The sequence below is a fragment of the Hyperolius riggenbachi genome, chromosome 10 (genome assembly GCF_040937935.1).
Source record: "Hyperolius riggenbachi isolate aHypRig1 chromosome 10, aHypRig1.pri, whole genome shotgun sequence".
NCBI classification, from domain to species: Eukaryota; Metazoa; Chordata; class Amphibia; order Anura; family Hyperoliidae; genus Hyperolius; species Hyperolius riggenbachi.
This window is the reverse complement of record NC_090655.1, coordinates 176,283,248-176,302,212: the sequence shown is the minus strand read 5'-3', so window position 1 is coordinate 176,302,212 and position 18,965 is coordinate 176,283,248. Positions and strand designations below refer to the sequence as shown.

The 18,965-nt window shown below is 46.8% G+C and overlaps 1 protein-coding gene across 1 annotated transcript in view; it reads left to right on the top strand.

The window, feature by feature from the left end:
- VSTM4 (V-set and transmembrane domain containing 4) overlaps positions 1–18,965 on the top strand; it is a 142,151-nt gene that overhangs the window by 37,640 nt on the left and 85,546 nt on the right. The window contains exons 2-3 of the mRNA XM_068257992.1: positions 2,774–3,157; positions 9,679–9,735. Coding sequence (XP_068114093.1) covers positions 2,774–3,157; positions 9,679–9,735 — 441 coding nt within the window. The remainder of the gene's footprint in view (positions 1–2,773; positions 3,158–9,678; positions 9,736–18,965) is intronic.

Genomic DNA, 18,965 nt, shown 5'->3' with positions numbered 1-18,965 from the left:
TTTTGCCAAAACACAGCCATGAATAAAGAATGGTACCAAAACACCCTCCAACAGCAACTTCTTCCAACAATCCAACAACAGTTTGGTGAAGACCAATGCATTTTCCAGCACGACGGAGCACCGTGTCATAAGGCAAAAGTGATAACTAAGTGGCTCGGGGACCAAAACGTTGACATTTTGGGTCCATGGCCTGGAAACTCCCCAGATCTTAATCCCATTGAGAACTTGTGGTCATTCCTCAAGAAGCGGGTGGACAAACAAAAACCAACTAATTCTAAGAAACTCAAAGAAGTGATTAAGAAAGAATGGGTTGCTATCAGTCAGGATTTGGCCCAGAAATTGATTGAGAGCATGCCCAGTCGAATTGCAGACGTCTTAAAAAAGAAGGGCCAAGCAGAGGCGTACCTAGGGAAAATAGCACCTATGGCAAGCACTGAAATTGCGCCCCCCTCCTCCAAACATAGGACTTATTTCTATAGTAATTCCAGATAAAACACAAAATAGAGTCTTTAAGAATTTTTTTTCAATTTAATCGGCTGTGTGTCACGGTAAAGTGTGCGACTAAAGTGAGTGAATTAGCTAAATCATGCATTATTGCCAATACGCTGGCCTGGTGGAGGGTGATACACCTACTTAATTGAGCTTCTGTGGCGGGGAGCATTCTGCGCCTGTACATAACACTCTACAGGAGTGTGATTAAGGTCCCTACCGCCGGGCCAGCACATGCGAAGTAAAGCAGACAATTTCAGCGGATCAAAGATGAGAATCGGGCGAACGAGGGAACTATAAGGCTACAGGGCCTGGATTAATATCTGGAAGAAGCCTCAGGTAAGTAAAAGAGGTCCCATGGACAATGTTTATGGAGAAATCATGACACACATTTCCAATTTCCATAATACAGCGGGCCCCTGCTTTCCCACAGTTCAGTAGTTCTTACAAATTTCCATCCATTCTACAGCAGGCCACAGCTTTCCCACGTAATATCTGCTCTGCTGGGAAGGTCTCAGGCCAAAAGAACTTATATGGGAAAGCAGTGGCATGCTATAGAACAGAATTAAAATGTGTGAAAGCAGGGGCCTGCTGTAGTATGAAAATAGAAATTGAAACTGAAGTCAAATGTGGGATGGTGTGCAGTGGCCAGCTGCTGCTGCAGAACACATTTTAAAAATAAATAATGAGTTATGTAATGTGCATTACTTGAAAAAGAACCAAGCAAACAAAACCACCCTGATCATACCAACCCCCCTAGTCCCCCCCCCCCTTCCTGCAGCAGTACAGGGAAACATTTTAATGTGAGATCATCAGAACATACCGTAGATGACAGAAGGGGCTCCCAAGTCTGCACAGCAAAACAGAATACTCATATTAACAGTTCTAAAAACAAGCAGAGGTTAAAAAGCACACAGTTCAGTTCTAATTACCTTATTATTTATAACTTGCAGTTCTGTGACTGCCTCTCTCTTGCCTGCCTACCTCGGCTCTGCCCCCTTAGCACAGTGCACGTGCACAGTCGCCACGGTGACGTCCCTCGCATCCCCCTCCTCCTGATTGGCCGCATGGAGCCGCCGGGGCTGATGGGTGTGGGCGGGTATTGGAGAGGAGGAACAACAGCGTTTATGTAGGCTGAGCCCGCCCCAGTGACACACACAAACAGACAGCACTGACTGTTTGTGTGTGTCACTTGGGCGGGCTCAGCCTACATACACGCTGTTGTTCCTCCTCTCCAATACCCGCCCACCCCCATCAGCCCCGGCGGCTTCATGCGGCCAATCAGGAGGAGGGGGATGCGAGGGATGTTACCGTGGCGACGATGAGGAGAAGAAACGCTGAGCCCACGATACGGCAGTCCTCTCCTCCTACTGTACGGGCTGGACTGGACGCCGGGCGTTGTATAAGTCATCCTCCTACTGTATAGACTGAACTGGGCGCCGCCGCCGGGCAGTGTATATAGTAACTGGCGCCCCTCCCCAGGTGGGTGACAATGGGCGCCTATAGCAGGTGCCCCATGTGCACCCCTGTAGATACGCATCTGGGGCCAACACTACAAATACTGACTCTTTGCATAAATCTCATGTAATTGTCAATAAAAGCCTTTGAAATGTATGAAGTTCTTATAATTATATTTCAGTACCTCACATAAACAACTGAAACAAAGATCTAAAAGCAGTTTAGCAGCAAACTTTGTGAAAACTAATATTTTTGACAGTCTCAAAACTTTTGGCCAGGACTGTACAGTGTCATAGCTAAGGAGCTGTGTGCCCCGATGCAAGTTACATTGGGGCACCCCAAAAACTCTATACATAACAATTGGTACTGTGCACCAAAACCTTCCAATGGCAACTACAGTGTCAGAGGTGCAAGAAGGGAATGGGGACCAATTTGTCAATGATTACCACTATTTAAAGTATCTATAGAAGTGATTATTATGAGCACAGGACCAATAGAGAGCTAATACTGAATTTGAGGGAGGCCCCTCGGGGCCCCTCTGGCCCAAGGGCCCCGATGCGGTCACAACCTCTGCACCCCCTATTGCTTCGCCCTTGGTGAGATAGTTGTGTCACAACCGGCTGCAAATCGCTCAGTTGATTAAAGTGTACAAACACACTTAACAAGGATTCCACATCTGTAAAGAATAAGTCCATTTAGTGTCTTTAAGTGAAGACTAAATGTCATATGTTTTGGGTTTGTGATGGAAGTGAGCCATGTAAAAACTTTTTGTCTTATGAAGGCACTAGTAGATGTGTTAGACTCAAATTATTTTATTCATTTCCAGGTTTTTGTTTCGCTCTCAATGTGACTGTTTCTCCATCCCCTTGGACGTTTCATCCCGTGGGAGGAAATGTTTCTATTTGGTGCTCAGTATCTCAGAAGAGAAAACGAGACAGCCTATTGACTGTGCGTTGGGTCTTTTCTCCATGGCCTGGAAATGAGCAAACAATTGGTAGGATTACAAAATATGGTAATGTACACATATCTGGAAATTGGAGTCAGAAAGGAGAGCTAAGCAATGAAAGTACAGGCAACACTTTCAGTCTTAAACTAACTAAATTAAATCCATCTGACCAGGGACATTACACATGTCGTGTACAGGAAGTAGCTCAGAACCGGAACAGATGGAGTGCAGTTTCTAATGGCTCTGCAAGCACACAGCTAAAAGGTAATATGTAAAACATTTTGGGGGGTACTATGGGAGAGTGTGGGAGGGAAGGAATTAATTTTAAATGTAAGTGGGTATTATTATTGAAATAAATGTATTTAGGTGTAATTTTACTATTTGGCCATAAGATGTCCTCGCACATTATTTTCTATTCGGGTACTATAAGTATGTGAATAGGAAATAATGTGTGGACGTGTTTCTCCAGAAGATAAAATTTAGCAGGCATCTCATTCATGCCGACGATCATTGACACAGGGACTTAGAATAATGGTAACACACACTTGATCAATATAAAATGATTCTATGATCAATTGGAACAGAAAATATAATCAATCTGAAAGTTGAATTTTAGGATCATATCTGAAAAAGAGAAAATGCCCTAATTGACCCATTTATGGGAACAATCCATAATTACCTTCTGATTACTTATGATCGTAAAAAGTGCATCAAAAGATCACATCTGATGAAAAAATTGTACCGTAATGGGCACCTTTATACAATGTGTATTGCCTGGCTGTCAGTTAATTTATCCCATTTTATAGTGTCTTCCAAGTCCTATAACATGTCTTGTAGAGCATCGTCTGCATTTCAGACCTCTTTAAGTGTGTTCTTAGATTTACAGTGCACTTATAAATTGTATTATGACCAGAGTGTACCTACGCCACTTCAACACTGATGGAGGCTTTCACTGCATTTTGATTAATAACATAGACTGTGGTTACATCAAGACCGCTTGTACAAGTGGGATTGTGCTCCCGCAACTGACGTGATCAAAACATATTTTAATTTTACTGTGACTGCAAAGGGTTGGAACTGCACTGTGACCACTGATAGGCCTGGTTGTGCACTTTTGCCAATGAGAGGACTGGGAAACACTATGACCATTCTTTCATAACTGGCATCACTGTGACTAAGGTTCGACCACTGACAGAACTGGCAGTGTACCTGGGCCCTGCTCCTCCACTTTTGTCTTTTCAACTACTATACAGTCATTACCAGTGCTGCTCGGATACCCCTTTTCAAAATCCGGATCCGATTCGGATCCGGATACCCCGCTATCCGATCCGGGTCGGATATCCGAATTCAAAATTTTCCGATCCGAATCCGATTCGGATATCCAACCCTAGTATCCGATCGGATTCGGATATCCGTGTTTAATCCCGGAAGTGGCCTTTAAATTGCTTTAAAAAGGTTTTTTAGGGTATATGAGGCATGTAGCATCATAATTTTGAAAATGGAAACACTGATGATGTGGGGAGTGGACTTAAAATCCCCCCCCCCCTAAAAAAATGGCTGTCAATCAACATCAGAGTGGTATCAGGAAGCAGTCGTACTGACGCAGTTGGGGCCTCCCCACAACTCGGACAGCAGACACCTCCAAAAAAAATTACACAGCTATTGTGTTTAGATAGTTGACCATGGCACTGTTGTAGGTACCACGGCACAGTAAAAAATTAGGAGAGGTTCCAGGAAGCGGTCGGTCGTACTGCCGCAGTTGGGGCCCCACAACTCGGACAGCACAGACACCTCCAAAAAAATTACACAGCTATTGTGTTTACATAGTTGACCATGGCACTGTTGTAGGTACCACGGCACAGTAAAAAATTAGGAGAGGTTCCAGGAAGCGGTCGGTCGTACTGCCGCAGTTGGGGCCCCACAACTCGGACAGCACAGACACCTCCAAAAAAATTACACAGCTATTGTGTTTACATAGTTGACCATGGCACTGTTGTAGGTACCACGGCACAGTAAAAAATTAGGAGAGGTTCCAGGAAGCGGTCGGTCGTACTGCCGCAGTTGGGGCCCCACAACTCGGACAGCACAGACACCTCCAAAAAAATTACACAGCTATTGTGTTTAGATAGTTGACCATGGCACTGTTGTAGGTACCACGGCACAGTAAAAAATTAGGAGAGGTTCCAGGAAGCGGTCGTACTGACGCAGTTGGGGCCTCCCCACAACTCGCACAGCACAGACACCTCCAAAAAAATTACACAGCTATTGTGTTTACATAGTTGACCATGGCAGGTACCACGGCACAGTTCAAAAAATAAGAACCTGGCTTCATGAAGATGGAGTCAGGAGGTTGTGGTGGTAAAGGGTGGTTAAGCAGCAAGCAGGCATAGTGATAACCACTCAGCCACTTCATTTCCCCCTCTTGCCAACAACAGGGGCCAGGAACTCACCAATTGCCCAAGCCTCGTTCATCTTTAAAAAAGTCAGTCTGTCCACAGACTGGCCTGACAGACAAGAGCGCTTCTCAGTGACCACGCCACCGGCCGCACTGAAGCACCTTTCCGACATAACGCTGGAAGGCGGGCAGGACAGCACTTCCAGGGCGTATTGCGCCAGCTCGCCCCAGATATCCAGGTGCTTCACCCAGTACTCCAAGGGGTCCACAGGGGTGTCGGTGTCAAGCCCGCTATAGGACCCCATATAGTCGGCCACCATCCGGGTCAGGTGCTGGTTCTGGCTTTGAGAGCCGGATGCTGCTGCAGGCACCTCCTCTGTAGGCAGCGGTACTGGTGTGGCATAGAGCGCCTTTGTCAGAGACAGCAGGTTTGTTGGGCGCCTGCTGATGCTGGATGCAGGCACCTGCTGCTGTGCTGGCTGGACTGAGACAGCAGGGGGGGTGGGAGTCCGGGGGAAGGCTTCCTCCAAGCGCCGAACCAGAATCCGCTGCAAGTCCCTGATTCGGCGCACAGGGTCTCCTCCTACAGGCAGGAACTGAGCCAGCTTCCCCTTCAGCCGTGGGTCCAGCATCAGGGTGATCCAGATGTCCTCCCGAGCACTCATCTCCTTCACCCTTGGGTCTTTGCGCAGGCACTGCAGCATGTGCACTGCCATGGGGAAGAGGGCTGCCATCTCTGCTGACCTATCATCTTCTGCACCGCTGACAGTGCTGTCGTCCTCCTCTGATTCCGGAGCCTCATCTTGCTCTCTCCACCCCCGCACTACTGCAGCTGCACTCCGCTGTGCCCCCTCCTCTTCAAGGTCAGGGACCTCCAACTCCTCAAAGTCCTCCTCCAACTCCTCCGAATCCTCCTCCTGCTGCACAGAGGTGGACTGTGAAGTGTGCTGCTGCTGCTCCTGCTGCTGGATCAAGGCTTCCTCTCCCACTTCCAGCAGAGCATCGAGGGCCTTGTCCAGCATGCACACAATGGTCAACCACTCACACAGCGACGCATGGTCCCGGCTGACCATGTTGGTGGCCTCCAGGAAGGGTGCCAGCACAAAGCACACCAGCTGCATTTTTCCCCACTCAGCAGGGCGGATGATGTCTGGGAGGTGGGTGGTGCCGGTCCCCAACAAGTTGGCATCCATGGTGGCTCTGGCCAGGTACAGGTTGACAGCCCGCCTCTGTTCAACCAGACGTTCCAACATCGCCAGGGTGGAATTCCAGCGTGTTGGAACGTCTATAATGAGGCGGTGCTGTGGGAGGTTCAGCTCCATCTGCACGGCTGTAAGGGTCGCTGTGGCACCACCCGAGCGGCGAAAATGACCCACCGTTTTCCTTGCCGCTCCCAAAAGAGTGTCCATCCCCTGGTAGGTGTGCAGGAATTTCTGCACCACTAGGTTCAGGACGTGGGCCAGACAGGGGATGTGGGTGAGGTTTCCCCGCTGGATGGCGGCAACCAAGTTTGCACCATTGTCGGCCACCACCTCTCCGACTCTGAGGCCTCTGGGGGTCAGCCAACTCCTCTCTTGCTCTCGGAGCTTGGCCAAGACGTGGTCTGCCGTCAGCTTGTTCTTGCCCACCGTGACCATCTGCAGCAGCGCTTGGCAGTGGTGGGCCTTCACGCTGCTGCTGAGGCGGGGTTGTTTGGCGGCGGATGGAACCGGATCAGAGCTGGAAGCTGCTGCACTTCCCCTGACCCTGCTGCGGGGTGGCACCACCCACCGTGGTGATGATGCTGCTGTCTCCTCTTCACCCCCTTCCACCAAACTGACCCAGTGCGCGGTGAAGGACAAATAGCGGCCTGTCCCGAACCGGCTGCTCCATGAGTCCATTGTCACATGGACGCGCGCACCAAGCGCATGATCCAGCCCACGCTCCACGTTGGCCTTTACAAAGCAGTGCAGTGCTGGGATGGCCTTGCGTGCGAAGTAGTGCCGGCTGGGGATTGGCCAATCCGGCGCTGCGCACTGCAGGAGCGCACGCATCCGGCTCCCCTCCTGCACAAACGAGTACGGGAGGAGCTGGGAGGACATGGCCCGTGTAAGCAAGCCGTTCAGCTGGCGTATGCGACGGCTGCCGGGAGGCTGAGCCCTGACCACAAAAGAGTCACTCAGCAGGGTCTGGTGGTGGGGGCGTTTTAGGCTTGCACGGGAAGCTGAGGAGGGAACAGAGGAGACCACTGAGGAGGACTGGCTGCCTGAACAGGCCTCAGTGTCAGCAGGAGTGGCAAAGCTGGTTATAGTGCTCTGACCTCTGCAAGGGCCAGCGCCAGCTTCCTTCAGCAGCTTGAATTCCTGATGCTCAGGTTTGTGCTTATTGCCCAGATGGTTGATGAAGCTGGAGGTGCCATAACTGGAGGGGTGAGACCCTCTGCTCAGCTTCACATGGCATAATTTGCACGTTACAAATTTGCTATCCAGTGAGGGCAGATGGAAAAACTGCCATATTGGGGATTGGAGTTTTCCCTTACGTGGCTCAGAACGGGATGCTGCTGTGGATTTTCTCCCGGTGGTGGTTGGGGCCTGGGGTTGAGTGGTGCGGCTGGTGGTAGTCGTGCCACTGACAGATGGAGCAGCAGCCTGCGGGTCACGTACTCCATGCCCACTGCTGCTCCTGCCAATCCCTGCAATGCTCAACCTGCGTGCCATACACACTGACTCCTCCTCCTCAGAGTCAGAGCTGACATGCCCCTCCGGTCGCTGGTAGTCCGGGTCCTTCACCTCATCATCAAACTCCCCTTCGTAAAACTGCTGGGATGATGAGCCCGCCTCAAACTCCTCTTCTGCTGACACATCATGGACGGGCTCCCCCCCAACAATTACTGTCAGCATCTCAGACTCTTCTGTAAAGCCAATTTTGCTGAGAATATTTTCTCTAGGGCTAGGGCTGGTGGTGGTGGCCTCACTGTCACTGGCTTGCTCCTCGTCATGCGCCATCTGCTGCATCACAGACGCGGCGTCCTTCTCCTCCAATCTGCGCCGCTGACCCTGCTTGAAAATTGACGCAACACGCTGCTGCGTCTCTGCAGCGTGACTGCCAGTGGGTAGCGGCGGAATGACTGATGCGGCAGAACTGCTGCCAGAGGCCGCAATGTTGCTCACTCTCCTTCTGGCCTTGCCCCTCCCCCGTCTCACACTGCCAGTGCCAGACATAGTACAAGACTCACTGTCACTGATGAGTCGACGTCACAGATGATGTGTGTGGGGTACTTGGTGCACTTTTATTATTGGCGGCGGGCTTGGAAATGATCAGCAGATTGACAGACAGGAGTACAACAACTAAACACACTGACACTGCTCACTCAGCAGCAGCACAGCAGCAATAATCTGTAGTACTAGCACTGTCTGCAACTACACAATATAAAACCACAGTAGCAGTAGTAATAATAGCAGCCCAGCCAGCAGCAAGGAGCCTGGAGTGTGTGCACACAGACACAGCACACACAAAGACACAGGACCTAGTAGCAGTAGTAATAGCAGCCCAGCCAGCAGCAAGGAGCCTGGAGTGTGTGCACACAGACACAGCACACACAAAGACACAGGACCTAGTAGCAGGCACAGGCAGCTGCTGCAGCTGAAAGACTGACTGACAAGACTGACTGACACTAACAAATTACACAGACTAGCTAAGCTAACTACAACACAGTAAAACAGTAAAACCAGAAGGTGTTTTAGTGTTAAAACGCTGGGTTATCACTGGGATAATGTACTTGCTTCAGCCAAACACACTGGACAAACTATCTCAGTGGCAGTCACAAAGCAAGGACGAGATTCTTAACATGCCCCCCTCCTTATATACAGGAGGGACTGGCCAAGGTTCCCCTCTGTGATTGGGTGCTTGGGCTTAGGCTGGGAGCGCTCTGATTGGCTGAATGACGTCATGGACATCATGTCCATGGTTACAGTACCCGGATTCGGATATCCGATCGGTATCCGCGGATATCCGGGTTATGCGACCAACTATCCGCATAGAGCTATCCGGATTTCCGTCCAGCTATCCGGAATCCGGATCCGATCGGATAGGCCTAAAAAGTTCGGATATCCGAGTCTATTCGGATATCCGGTATCCTGATGAGCAGCACTGGTCATTACTCTATTTTATAGTGTGGCTGCTTATAAGCCATGCCAATCACTTATGCCCTTTGTGACTGAACATAGGTTTGAGGAGGCAAGGTCAGTACTGATAAGATATAGCACAGTGTTTATGGGGTTAGTGAAAGAATGATACAACCAAAATTCAAACATTCAGAATTCATCTTAAAATGTATTTTATCAATGGTAATTCATTGGCTGCTGTGATTATTGCTAACAGTTGTTTGTTTGTTTTTGTTTTTGTTTTTTAGTTACTAATTTCACAAAGCCTGAAGAGAAACAACTGTTGTCTTGGACCTTATTTCAAGGTAGCAAACATATAAAGTATTAGTAAACTTTATTATATAGTATATAAGTATAGTGTACAAACCATCTATTATCTGCTGACTAAGGGGTTCCAAATGAACATTATTTGACTAGGCAATTATACCCGTTTCAAAAAGGGGCTCTAGATGCAAAACCGCAACTGCCGTGTGTGCCCCCATCCACCTGCATGCATGCGCCCTAAAAATTGATATTAAAATTATTTGTTTTAAATATTACAGTTCAGTTTTGTATAGATATGTTATCAGAGGAATAATGTTGTCATACAATGGCATATTGACATTTGTAGCCAGTATTACGGTAGTTTATGGCAAAGTTCATCTGTTTTTTTCTATCACAAATTTTGGACTGCCATTAATATAACACCCTCTTACAATAAATGCAGTTGTAATCTACACACATAACAAGTGTAGCCATGTCAAGCTTTTAAAGTAGACCTGTGACAGAGAAAAGGATTTCAATTTAGATACTTACCTTAGTAGTGGGAAGGAGATTTTCTTTAGGCCCTCCTTTCCTGCACAAAACTTTTTTTCTTGTGGCTGTGCTCCTGGTTCTGTACAAGCGTATCCATACGGGGCATGCAAGCATAATGTCCATGCATGTCAAACAATCATGCAAGGTTTTTTAACCCTAAACATGAGTTTTGTTTTCTACTGGGCAGGTGTGGATCTTACCCAGTCCAGATGTGCTTATCCATGGCTGGACTGTAGCCACAAGAAACCTATTTGACGTGCTTTTGTCAAATAGGTTTAGATGGAGTCAAGGCTGGAATGGTGGAAGTATCTAGATTATCCAGTGGCTTCCTACTGCTGAGGTACATACAGTGCAGCAAAGAAGTATTCGATTCTCTGCTGATTTTGTTTGTTTGATCTCTAATCAAGAAATGACCAGTCTGAACCCTCAAAAACACAGTACCTCAAAGTCAAAGCTTGATGTGCATTTTAATGAGTGAAATTAGAATTTGATCATTTCTTGTAGTTGGTCACCAGGTTTGCACATATCTCAGAAGGGATTTTGTCTTTCTCCACCTTGCAGATCCCCTCCATGTTAGTAAGATTTTGAGACTGATGTATGGCAACTCAAACCTTCAGCTCCCTTTACAGATTTTATATTAGATTAAGAACTGGAGACTGGCTAGGCTACTATATACTTCTTCTTGAGCCACTCCTTTGTTGCCTTGCCCATGTGTTTTGGATCATGGTCATGCTGGAATACCCATCCATGACCTATTTTCAATGCCCTGTGCATGGGCGGCACTACACTGAGGCACGCTGGGGCACTGCGCCCCCCCGGGAATCACTGCGCTCCGTCTAAGTGCCCCCTCCCCCCCACACACACACACACACACACACTCAGTAACAGGGTTAGGCACTGCCAGGGGGTGTTAAGGGGAAGCATAGGTATAAGGAAAGTTAAGAGTTAGGTATAGGCAGGAAGGACTGCCCCACCCCCCCCCCCCACCCCCAGGCTGTTTAAGACAATGTGAACCACTAGGCTGGCTGCAAGAAATACATGCCCAATTACAGAGCAATTAGAGGACGGGCAAGCTGGTAAATATACAAAGCATGATGCTGAGCAGAGGCTTGCCTGCAGAGTCCATGGGAAAAAAAATCTGTCTGGTCTCTCACCATTGTTAAAATGACTGCATGTGCACAGCTACATAAGTTATTGTCTAGGTTGAAAAGTGTTGGACAGTCCCTAGACTCCAGAAATGCTGCTTGCAGACAGTCCCTATACTCCAGGAGGTCTGCTGGAGACTGTCCCTATACTCCAGGAGGGCTGCTGGAGACTGTCCCTAGACTCCAGACTACTTTCAGGACTTGTGTGAGAGATTGGCAGGGACAGGAGTCATATTACAGGCAAATAGCCTCTGTGTGATGTGGCTGCAATACACATAAGCTCTCTGCTCCATTTCAGTCTATTCTGAGTCTCTCTCCCTCATTACCATTTGTTTACCCCCCTTCCCATAGTGCTGGCTGGGTGTGTCTTCTTGTCATACAGGAAAGCTAAATAAGTGCAATCCAGGCGAGGTAAAAATCTTCTTTTCCACCTGTCAGTACTGAGAATGTATGTGGCCTATAGCATGTAGTGAAGTGGGTAGACAGTGATGCCACTGACCACCAATAAAAAAGCAGGTAAGCAAGGCATGGATGTTGGGGGATTGGGGGGGTTGGTTGGGCACGGTTGACAACAGTGATGGGAGGAGGGGTGTTATAACTTCAGGAATTAGCAGAGCAGAGATCATGGTGCCAGGAGGGAGGTTAGTAAAGATGTGTTGCATGACTGATGGAGATGGTGGTCTGATAAAGGGGGAAGGGGGAATCAGAGATGGAAAAGGGGTATATTTGAGGGAGTAGTGGAGATGGTGGTGAAGGGGGTAGACATACAGTGCCACCCATAATTATTCATACCCCTGGCAAATTTTGACTTAAAGGGATTCCGAGCAGTGCAGTAACTATGGAAAGATGCATGCCATTTTGAAACTCTCTTTCTCCTCTTTCCAATGATATATAAACCGCCACCCTGTGCCTTTTAGTTTTCGTTATTTTCGCTATCGCAATCGTGGCCGCCATCTTGGATTCCTTATTCAACATTGTATTATGCAGGACGACACTTTCCCCATTGTCAGCAGCTCCATTCAGTGAAATGCAATGAAATACAAGGAACCCAGGGGGATATAATAAGCGTCATGACGGTAGGTGTGAGGATGTAATTAATTAGTTGTGGGTATGCTTAAAGGCATACCCACAGGCACTGCTCGGAGTCCCTTTAAAGTTACTTTTATTGAACCAGCAAGTAATTTTTTGATTAGAAATGACATAGGTGTCTCCCAAAAGATAATAAGACGATGTACAAGAGGCATTATTGTGGATGGAAAAAACAAACATTTTTCAGCTTTTATTTACATTTGAACAAAAAGTGTCCAGTCCAAAATTATTCATACCCTTCTCAAGAATAGAAAAGCCTTTATTGGCTATTACAGTAATCAAGCTCTTCCTATAATTGCAGACCAGCTTTTTGAATGTCTCCTCAGTAGAGATGACCCGAACGGTTCGCCGGCGAACAGTTCCAGGTGAACTTTGTGTGATTCGTGTTCGCATGCGAACGCAAACTTTCCCGGAAATTTGGTTAGCCCCCTTAGTGAACCATTAGGGTCAACTTTGACCCTCTACATCACAGTCAGCAGGTCCGTTGTAGCCAATCAGGCTACACCATCTCCTGGAGCCACCCCACCCCTTATAAGACAGGCAGCGCCGGCCATTATAGTCGTTCGTGTCCCTGTAGTAATTAATGAAGGGAAAGCTGTTGGCAGACTCTCATAGGGAAAGATTAGTTAGGCTCTTGAAAGCTTGTTAGCTTGCTCCTGGCTGATTGTTATTCCTAAAATAGCACCCCACAACAGCTCTTTTGAGAGCTAATGTGGTTCTTGTGCTTTTTTTTACCCTCCCCCTTCCACCTTCTCCTCCTCCTCTCTTGTCTTGTCTTCCAGGGATTTGTCAGATGTCAAAAGCCAGCTTACATACATTGGCCAGGAATCGAACCCAGTTCAACTGCTTTGAAGGCAGCTATGCTCACCACTATACCACCAACACTACATGCTGAAACTTCTTGGAGCAGACTTACTTCCTCCCTCCAAAAGACACACATATATACATATACATGTATAGTGGTGAGCATAGCTGCCTTCAAAGCAGTTGACCTGGGTTCGATTCCTGGTCAATGTAGGTGAGGTTGCTTTTGACATCCTACAAATCCCTAAGCAAGCTAATTTTTCTCTTGGGTATATCACAATGATACATGCTAGGCTGGCTTCAGCATGTAGTGTTGGTGGTATAGCGGTGAGCATAGCTGCCTTCAAAGCAGTTAACCTGGGTTTGATCCCCGGCCAATGTAAGTAAGCTGGCTTCTGACATCCTACAAATTCCTGGAAGACAAGACAGGAGGAGGAGGGTGGAAGTTAAGGCCTGCAATTTAGCATTGAATGTGATTTCTGCCATTAAAACACTGCTTTGCGTCAAAACCAAATTTATTTCCGGGGCTTTGACGTCTATCCCATTCAACCATGTCTCCCTCCAGGTTTTAGACTCCTTGAAACATCTTTTCCATCAGTTTTCTGGCCAGCATATTTTTTTTTAATTTTCCAAGTTCTCCTCCCCATTGAAGTGTATTGCGTCTATTGCGGTTCGTGAAAGTTTGCGCGAACCGAACTTTCGCGGTAGGTTCGCAAACCTAAAATCGGAGGCTCAGGCCATCTCTATTCCTCAGGTGTTTTTGCTCATTCATCTTTAGCAATGAGCTCCAAATCTTCCAGGTTGGAGGGTCTTCTTGCCATTACTCTGATCTTTATCTCCCTCCACAGATTCTCAGTTGGATTCAAGTCAGGACTCTGGCTAGGCCACTCCAAAACGTTAATGTTGTTGTCTGCTAACCATTTCTTTACCACTTTTGCTGTGTGTTTTGGATCATTGTCATGCTGAAATGTCCACTGGTGCTCAAGGCCAAGCTTCTCTGCAGACTGCCTAATGTTGTCGTTTGGAATGTATTGCTCTTTTTTCATGGTGCCGTTTACTCTGATTAGGTTCCCTGGTTTGTCTTAAAATCACCCCCAAAGCATTAGGTTCTCCACCATCATGTTTGACAGTGGAGATGGTGTTCTTAGGGTTGAAGGCTTCTCCTTTTTTACGCCAAATGAAAGAAACATCATTGTGACCAAACAATTCAATTTTTGTTTCATCTGACCATAACACAGAAGACCAGAAGTGGTCTTCTTTGTCCACATGAGCATTTGCAAAGGTCAAGCAAGGTTTTGTGTGCCTTATCTGGAGTAGTGGGGTCCTCCTAGGTCTGCATCTGTGGATCCCAGCAGTGTGCAGTGTCCATTGGATTATCTGCCTTAAGACATTGCCACCAGCAGAGCCCACATTCACCAAGATGGCCTTGGTGATGATCCTTGGATTCTTTTTCACCTCTCTCACTATCCTCTTGCCCAGCACAGGTGTTACTTTTGTCTTCCGACCACATCCCCTGAGATTTTCCACAGTGCGCAACATCTTGTATTATTTTATTAATTCTTTGCACTGTAGCCACTGGAACTTGAAAACATTTAGAAATGACCTTATAGTCCTTTCCCGACTTGTCAGCAGCCACAATGTGCAGCCGCAGGTCCTCACTGGGCTCCTTTGTCTTAGCCATGCCTGACCACAAATCAACTGCAGAGAGCTGCTGTTTTTCACCTGTTGAGTTGATTCAAATGGTTGTTCCCAATTAATCAGGGTAATTAGGATGCTTTAGAACAGCTTGGACTATTTGGAATGGTATAGAAGTTTGGATTTTGGGAATTAATTCTGGACTGGACACTTTTGCTTAAATTTAAATAAAAACTGAGAAATAATTTTTTCCACAGCAATGCCTTTTGTACATCGTCTTATTATCTTTCGGGAGACACCTATAATTATGGGTACATATATATATATATATATATATATATATATATATATATATATATATTTCCTTATTTGTTTAAATTAATGCTTAGCACTTGGAACCTTGTATGTATTTTATTAATTGTATTTTTTATTTTACCTTCTAGGCAATGCTTATACTTACGGTACTTTTTATGGTCAAACACACAAAAAACAACAATGTTGTTACAGATGGTTAGCTGGTATACAGTACATCACCCTTCCAGGGTTGCTGCCAGTCACAGAGACAGGCAGTCAACAATAGTTTGTGCTTGTTGCGCTTCTTCAAAGGGAGAAAGCTTACAGTCATGCACAAAATCGGGTGTTTAAAACAGCAGACCATCCTCCCTTAGCAGGGCCCGTACTTCGAGCCGAGCTATAAACGTAAGATGACCCGTGCTCCACGCTGGAGTGCATAACGGCACCTCCGTATCTGGACTCCTCGTTGGTAACCAGACACACTCAAGCACGTCATCATAGATGCAGGGTGCATTACCATGGATACCCTTTTTATGGTCACTCTGTGAAATGCATTTTACATTAATTTTTATCCATGCTGTGTGATTTTTTTTTTGTAAAGCATGCATTTTTCTTTTTGGTCACAAGATAGTGCATATTATATTTTTTTAGTATTATCATTGCTAACCTCCACCAAACGATGAAAGCATGCCCATTTTACTCCTATTGAAATATTTTGTACTGTTTTCTTTATGTTTATTATGGCCACTTGTCCTCCACACTGATTGTATTAATTACTACTGTATATGACTGTTTATTATTGTTACAATACTTTTTGTCCTATGAAATTATACTGTGCCCCCTTGCCCTTGAAACCTATTGAATATTGCTATTACTTCATTGTGCACACGTGGAGATGTTAGAGGCATGACCATGCCGACTGCTCAGCAGCTACTTACGATTAATTGCGGTGGCTTGATGACATATAAGGGATTCCCAATACTATACTCCCACATCTCTGAGGGAGCAGAGGTGTCTGAGGAATGCATGAGAAGTGCACAGTGGTGGGCATCGGATGTCAGTGGTGACGGAATCCTAGGGGGTAAGCATGCAGGTTCATGTACTATTGAACCACTACACAAAGAATTGAATGTGTGCATTAAACACCTGACATATCTGGCTAAGCAAATTTGGCCTAATTGGCTATTCATGAGGCAATGCTCATGCAAATATGCATTTGCTTTCACATGCCAACTTATGCAGGGTCAAAAACCAATGCCACAAAGCGGTCGCCCTACGGGAATTAGTTCATGCTGCAATAGCACTATCCAGGAGCACCACAGGTAGGCTTCCCAATGCCCCTATACAACCGGGGGGACCGCGAGGTCCCTGGCGCTCTCACTGCCTGGCAACCACAGCGGCCCCCCGGAGGCTGGGTGGCGCAGGCGACCCCCCCAAGCGTGGCCAGCGCCGGGAAGAGCCGTCCGCACCCACCTCTTATTATTTAAAAACAGGCACTTACCTTAACATCCATTGCGTTCTGCTACTGAGCATAGCTTGGGTGCAACACATTTGAAAAGGAAAGGAATGAAGCGTGGGTCGCACTGAGCTTTGGAGCTCAGGGCTGGCTCACACACAGCACTCGGGGGGGGGGGGGGGGGCAGGCGCAGACGGCCCACTCCAGGGCTCACACCACCTGGAATGAGCCATCCACCACCCGCCTCCAAAGGGGGGATACAAAATGAACCACTACACAAAGAATTTAATGTGTGCATTAAACACCAAGTGAACACCTGACATATCTGGCTAAGCAAATTTGGCCTAATTGGCTATTCATGAGGCAATGCTCATGCAAATATGCATTCACTTTCGCATGCCAACCTATGCAGGGTCAAAAACCAATGCCGCAAAGCGGCCGCCCTGCGGGAATTAGTTCATGCTGCAATACGGCACTCCCCAGCGCTGGCCACGCTTGGGGGGTCGCCTGCACCACCCAGCCTCCCCCTCCGGGGTGCCGCTGTGGTTCCAGGGCAGTGAGAGCGTCTGGGACCCCGCGGTCCCCTCGGTTGTATGGGGGCATTGGGAAGCCTCCCCGTGGCGCTCCTGGATAGTGCTATTGCAGCATGAACTATTTCCCGCAGGGCGACCGCTTTGCGGCATTGGTTTTTGACCCTGCATAAGTTGGCATGCAAAAGCGAATGCATATTTGCATGAGCATTGCCTCATGAATAGCCAATTAGGCCAAATTTGCTTAGCCAGATATGTCAGGTGTTCACTTGGTGTTTAATGCACACATTCAATTCTTTGTGTAGTGGTTCATGTACTATTAAGCACTTTCGTTTTTGAACCCTAGCATTGCACAACTAAATTAACCTTTGGTGGTGTGGCTTTACACAGGTCACTCATATCACTAAGGCTGCTTCCCAGCACTCATTGTAAGATCCAGTTGTCACCAGTATTGATTATTTATTTTGCTGTGATCATCATCATTATATGATTAAGTGTAGAGAAACCGAGAGCCCAATATAATGTAGTATGTTAGGCATAAATGAAGTAAAGGTTATCGTGAAAATTATACTCACAAACGTGGGTTACCACAAAGGCAACCACTGTATAGGCAGGTGAGGAGATTAGACTTGTCCTCACTCAGGGATAAGAAGTTGCTCATTGTCGATGCAAAAGGGGGTAGATCACCCCTCCACCAGGTGTGGACACGGTATAGCAGTAGGAGAACAGAGGTGCCAGCAGGATAAAAGCGGATGAAAACTTTAAAATTTGCTGGGAGGAAGTGGTGGACTTACCTCCATAAAGTAGACCGCTTCATCAGGCAATAAACGTCAGGAAAAAAACTGTAGACAAAAGACAGTACATTATGCTATAGTAAATTCTGCAGTTACAAATTTGCATATCAATATATTGCATATCATAAAGCATACCATATGAAAAATTGCTTCGTGGAGATGGCATAAAAGAGTTGGGTGTACAAGTAAACAATAGGGGGTAGAGGCTATGGTGCTCGTGATAGTAATGGGCTATGGGGTGTTTTTTACACAGATTTGCAATGAGTGGTATTGGTAATGGAAAAGAGTATATGTCAGCAAGAGTAATGGGTAATAGAGCATTGAGAAGAGAAAAGGGGGCCAGAAATACAGGGTAAAGTGTGCAAATAAAATAACATAAAGAACTCACCAGAATTTCAGCAATAGCAGGTGTAGCACCTCAGTGAAGTAGTGAGGACGCTCAACTCCTTATATATACAGGTTCTTGCTAAAAGGACCAATTAGATGTGTGGGAGGTGTTAGGTGGGCGGGGTTAGGGCGAGTGTGCGAGCAGCCAATGGGCTCACGCCACCTGTGTTCAGTGAGTTGGGTTTTTGGGGAGGGTGGGCGGGGTTAGGGCGGGCTTGTAAGTAGCCAATGGGCTCTCGCCACCTGTGTTCAGTGTATTGGGTAGTTTGGGGCGGATACAGGTATCATGGTGACCAAATGTGCAGCTAAATGGCATACTGGCTGAATAGAGTACTGGTTAAGAGCACTGCCTTTGACATGGGTGACCAGGGTTCAAATCCCAGCCAGGGCCAGTACCTACTCAGTCGTGTTTGGATGCTGTAAATGGGCAAATTGAGATTGATGTGTAAAAGTATTTAGCTGCCATCTAGTGGACCAAAAAGTTATGACCCGGTCCTAAGACACAAGCATAAATAGACATGTAAGAGCAACATAAAAATTCATGGAAACATAATTAAAAAAAAAAAATTAAACAGAAAAAAGGTCATACCAATAATAAACAAATAT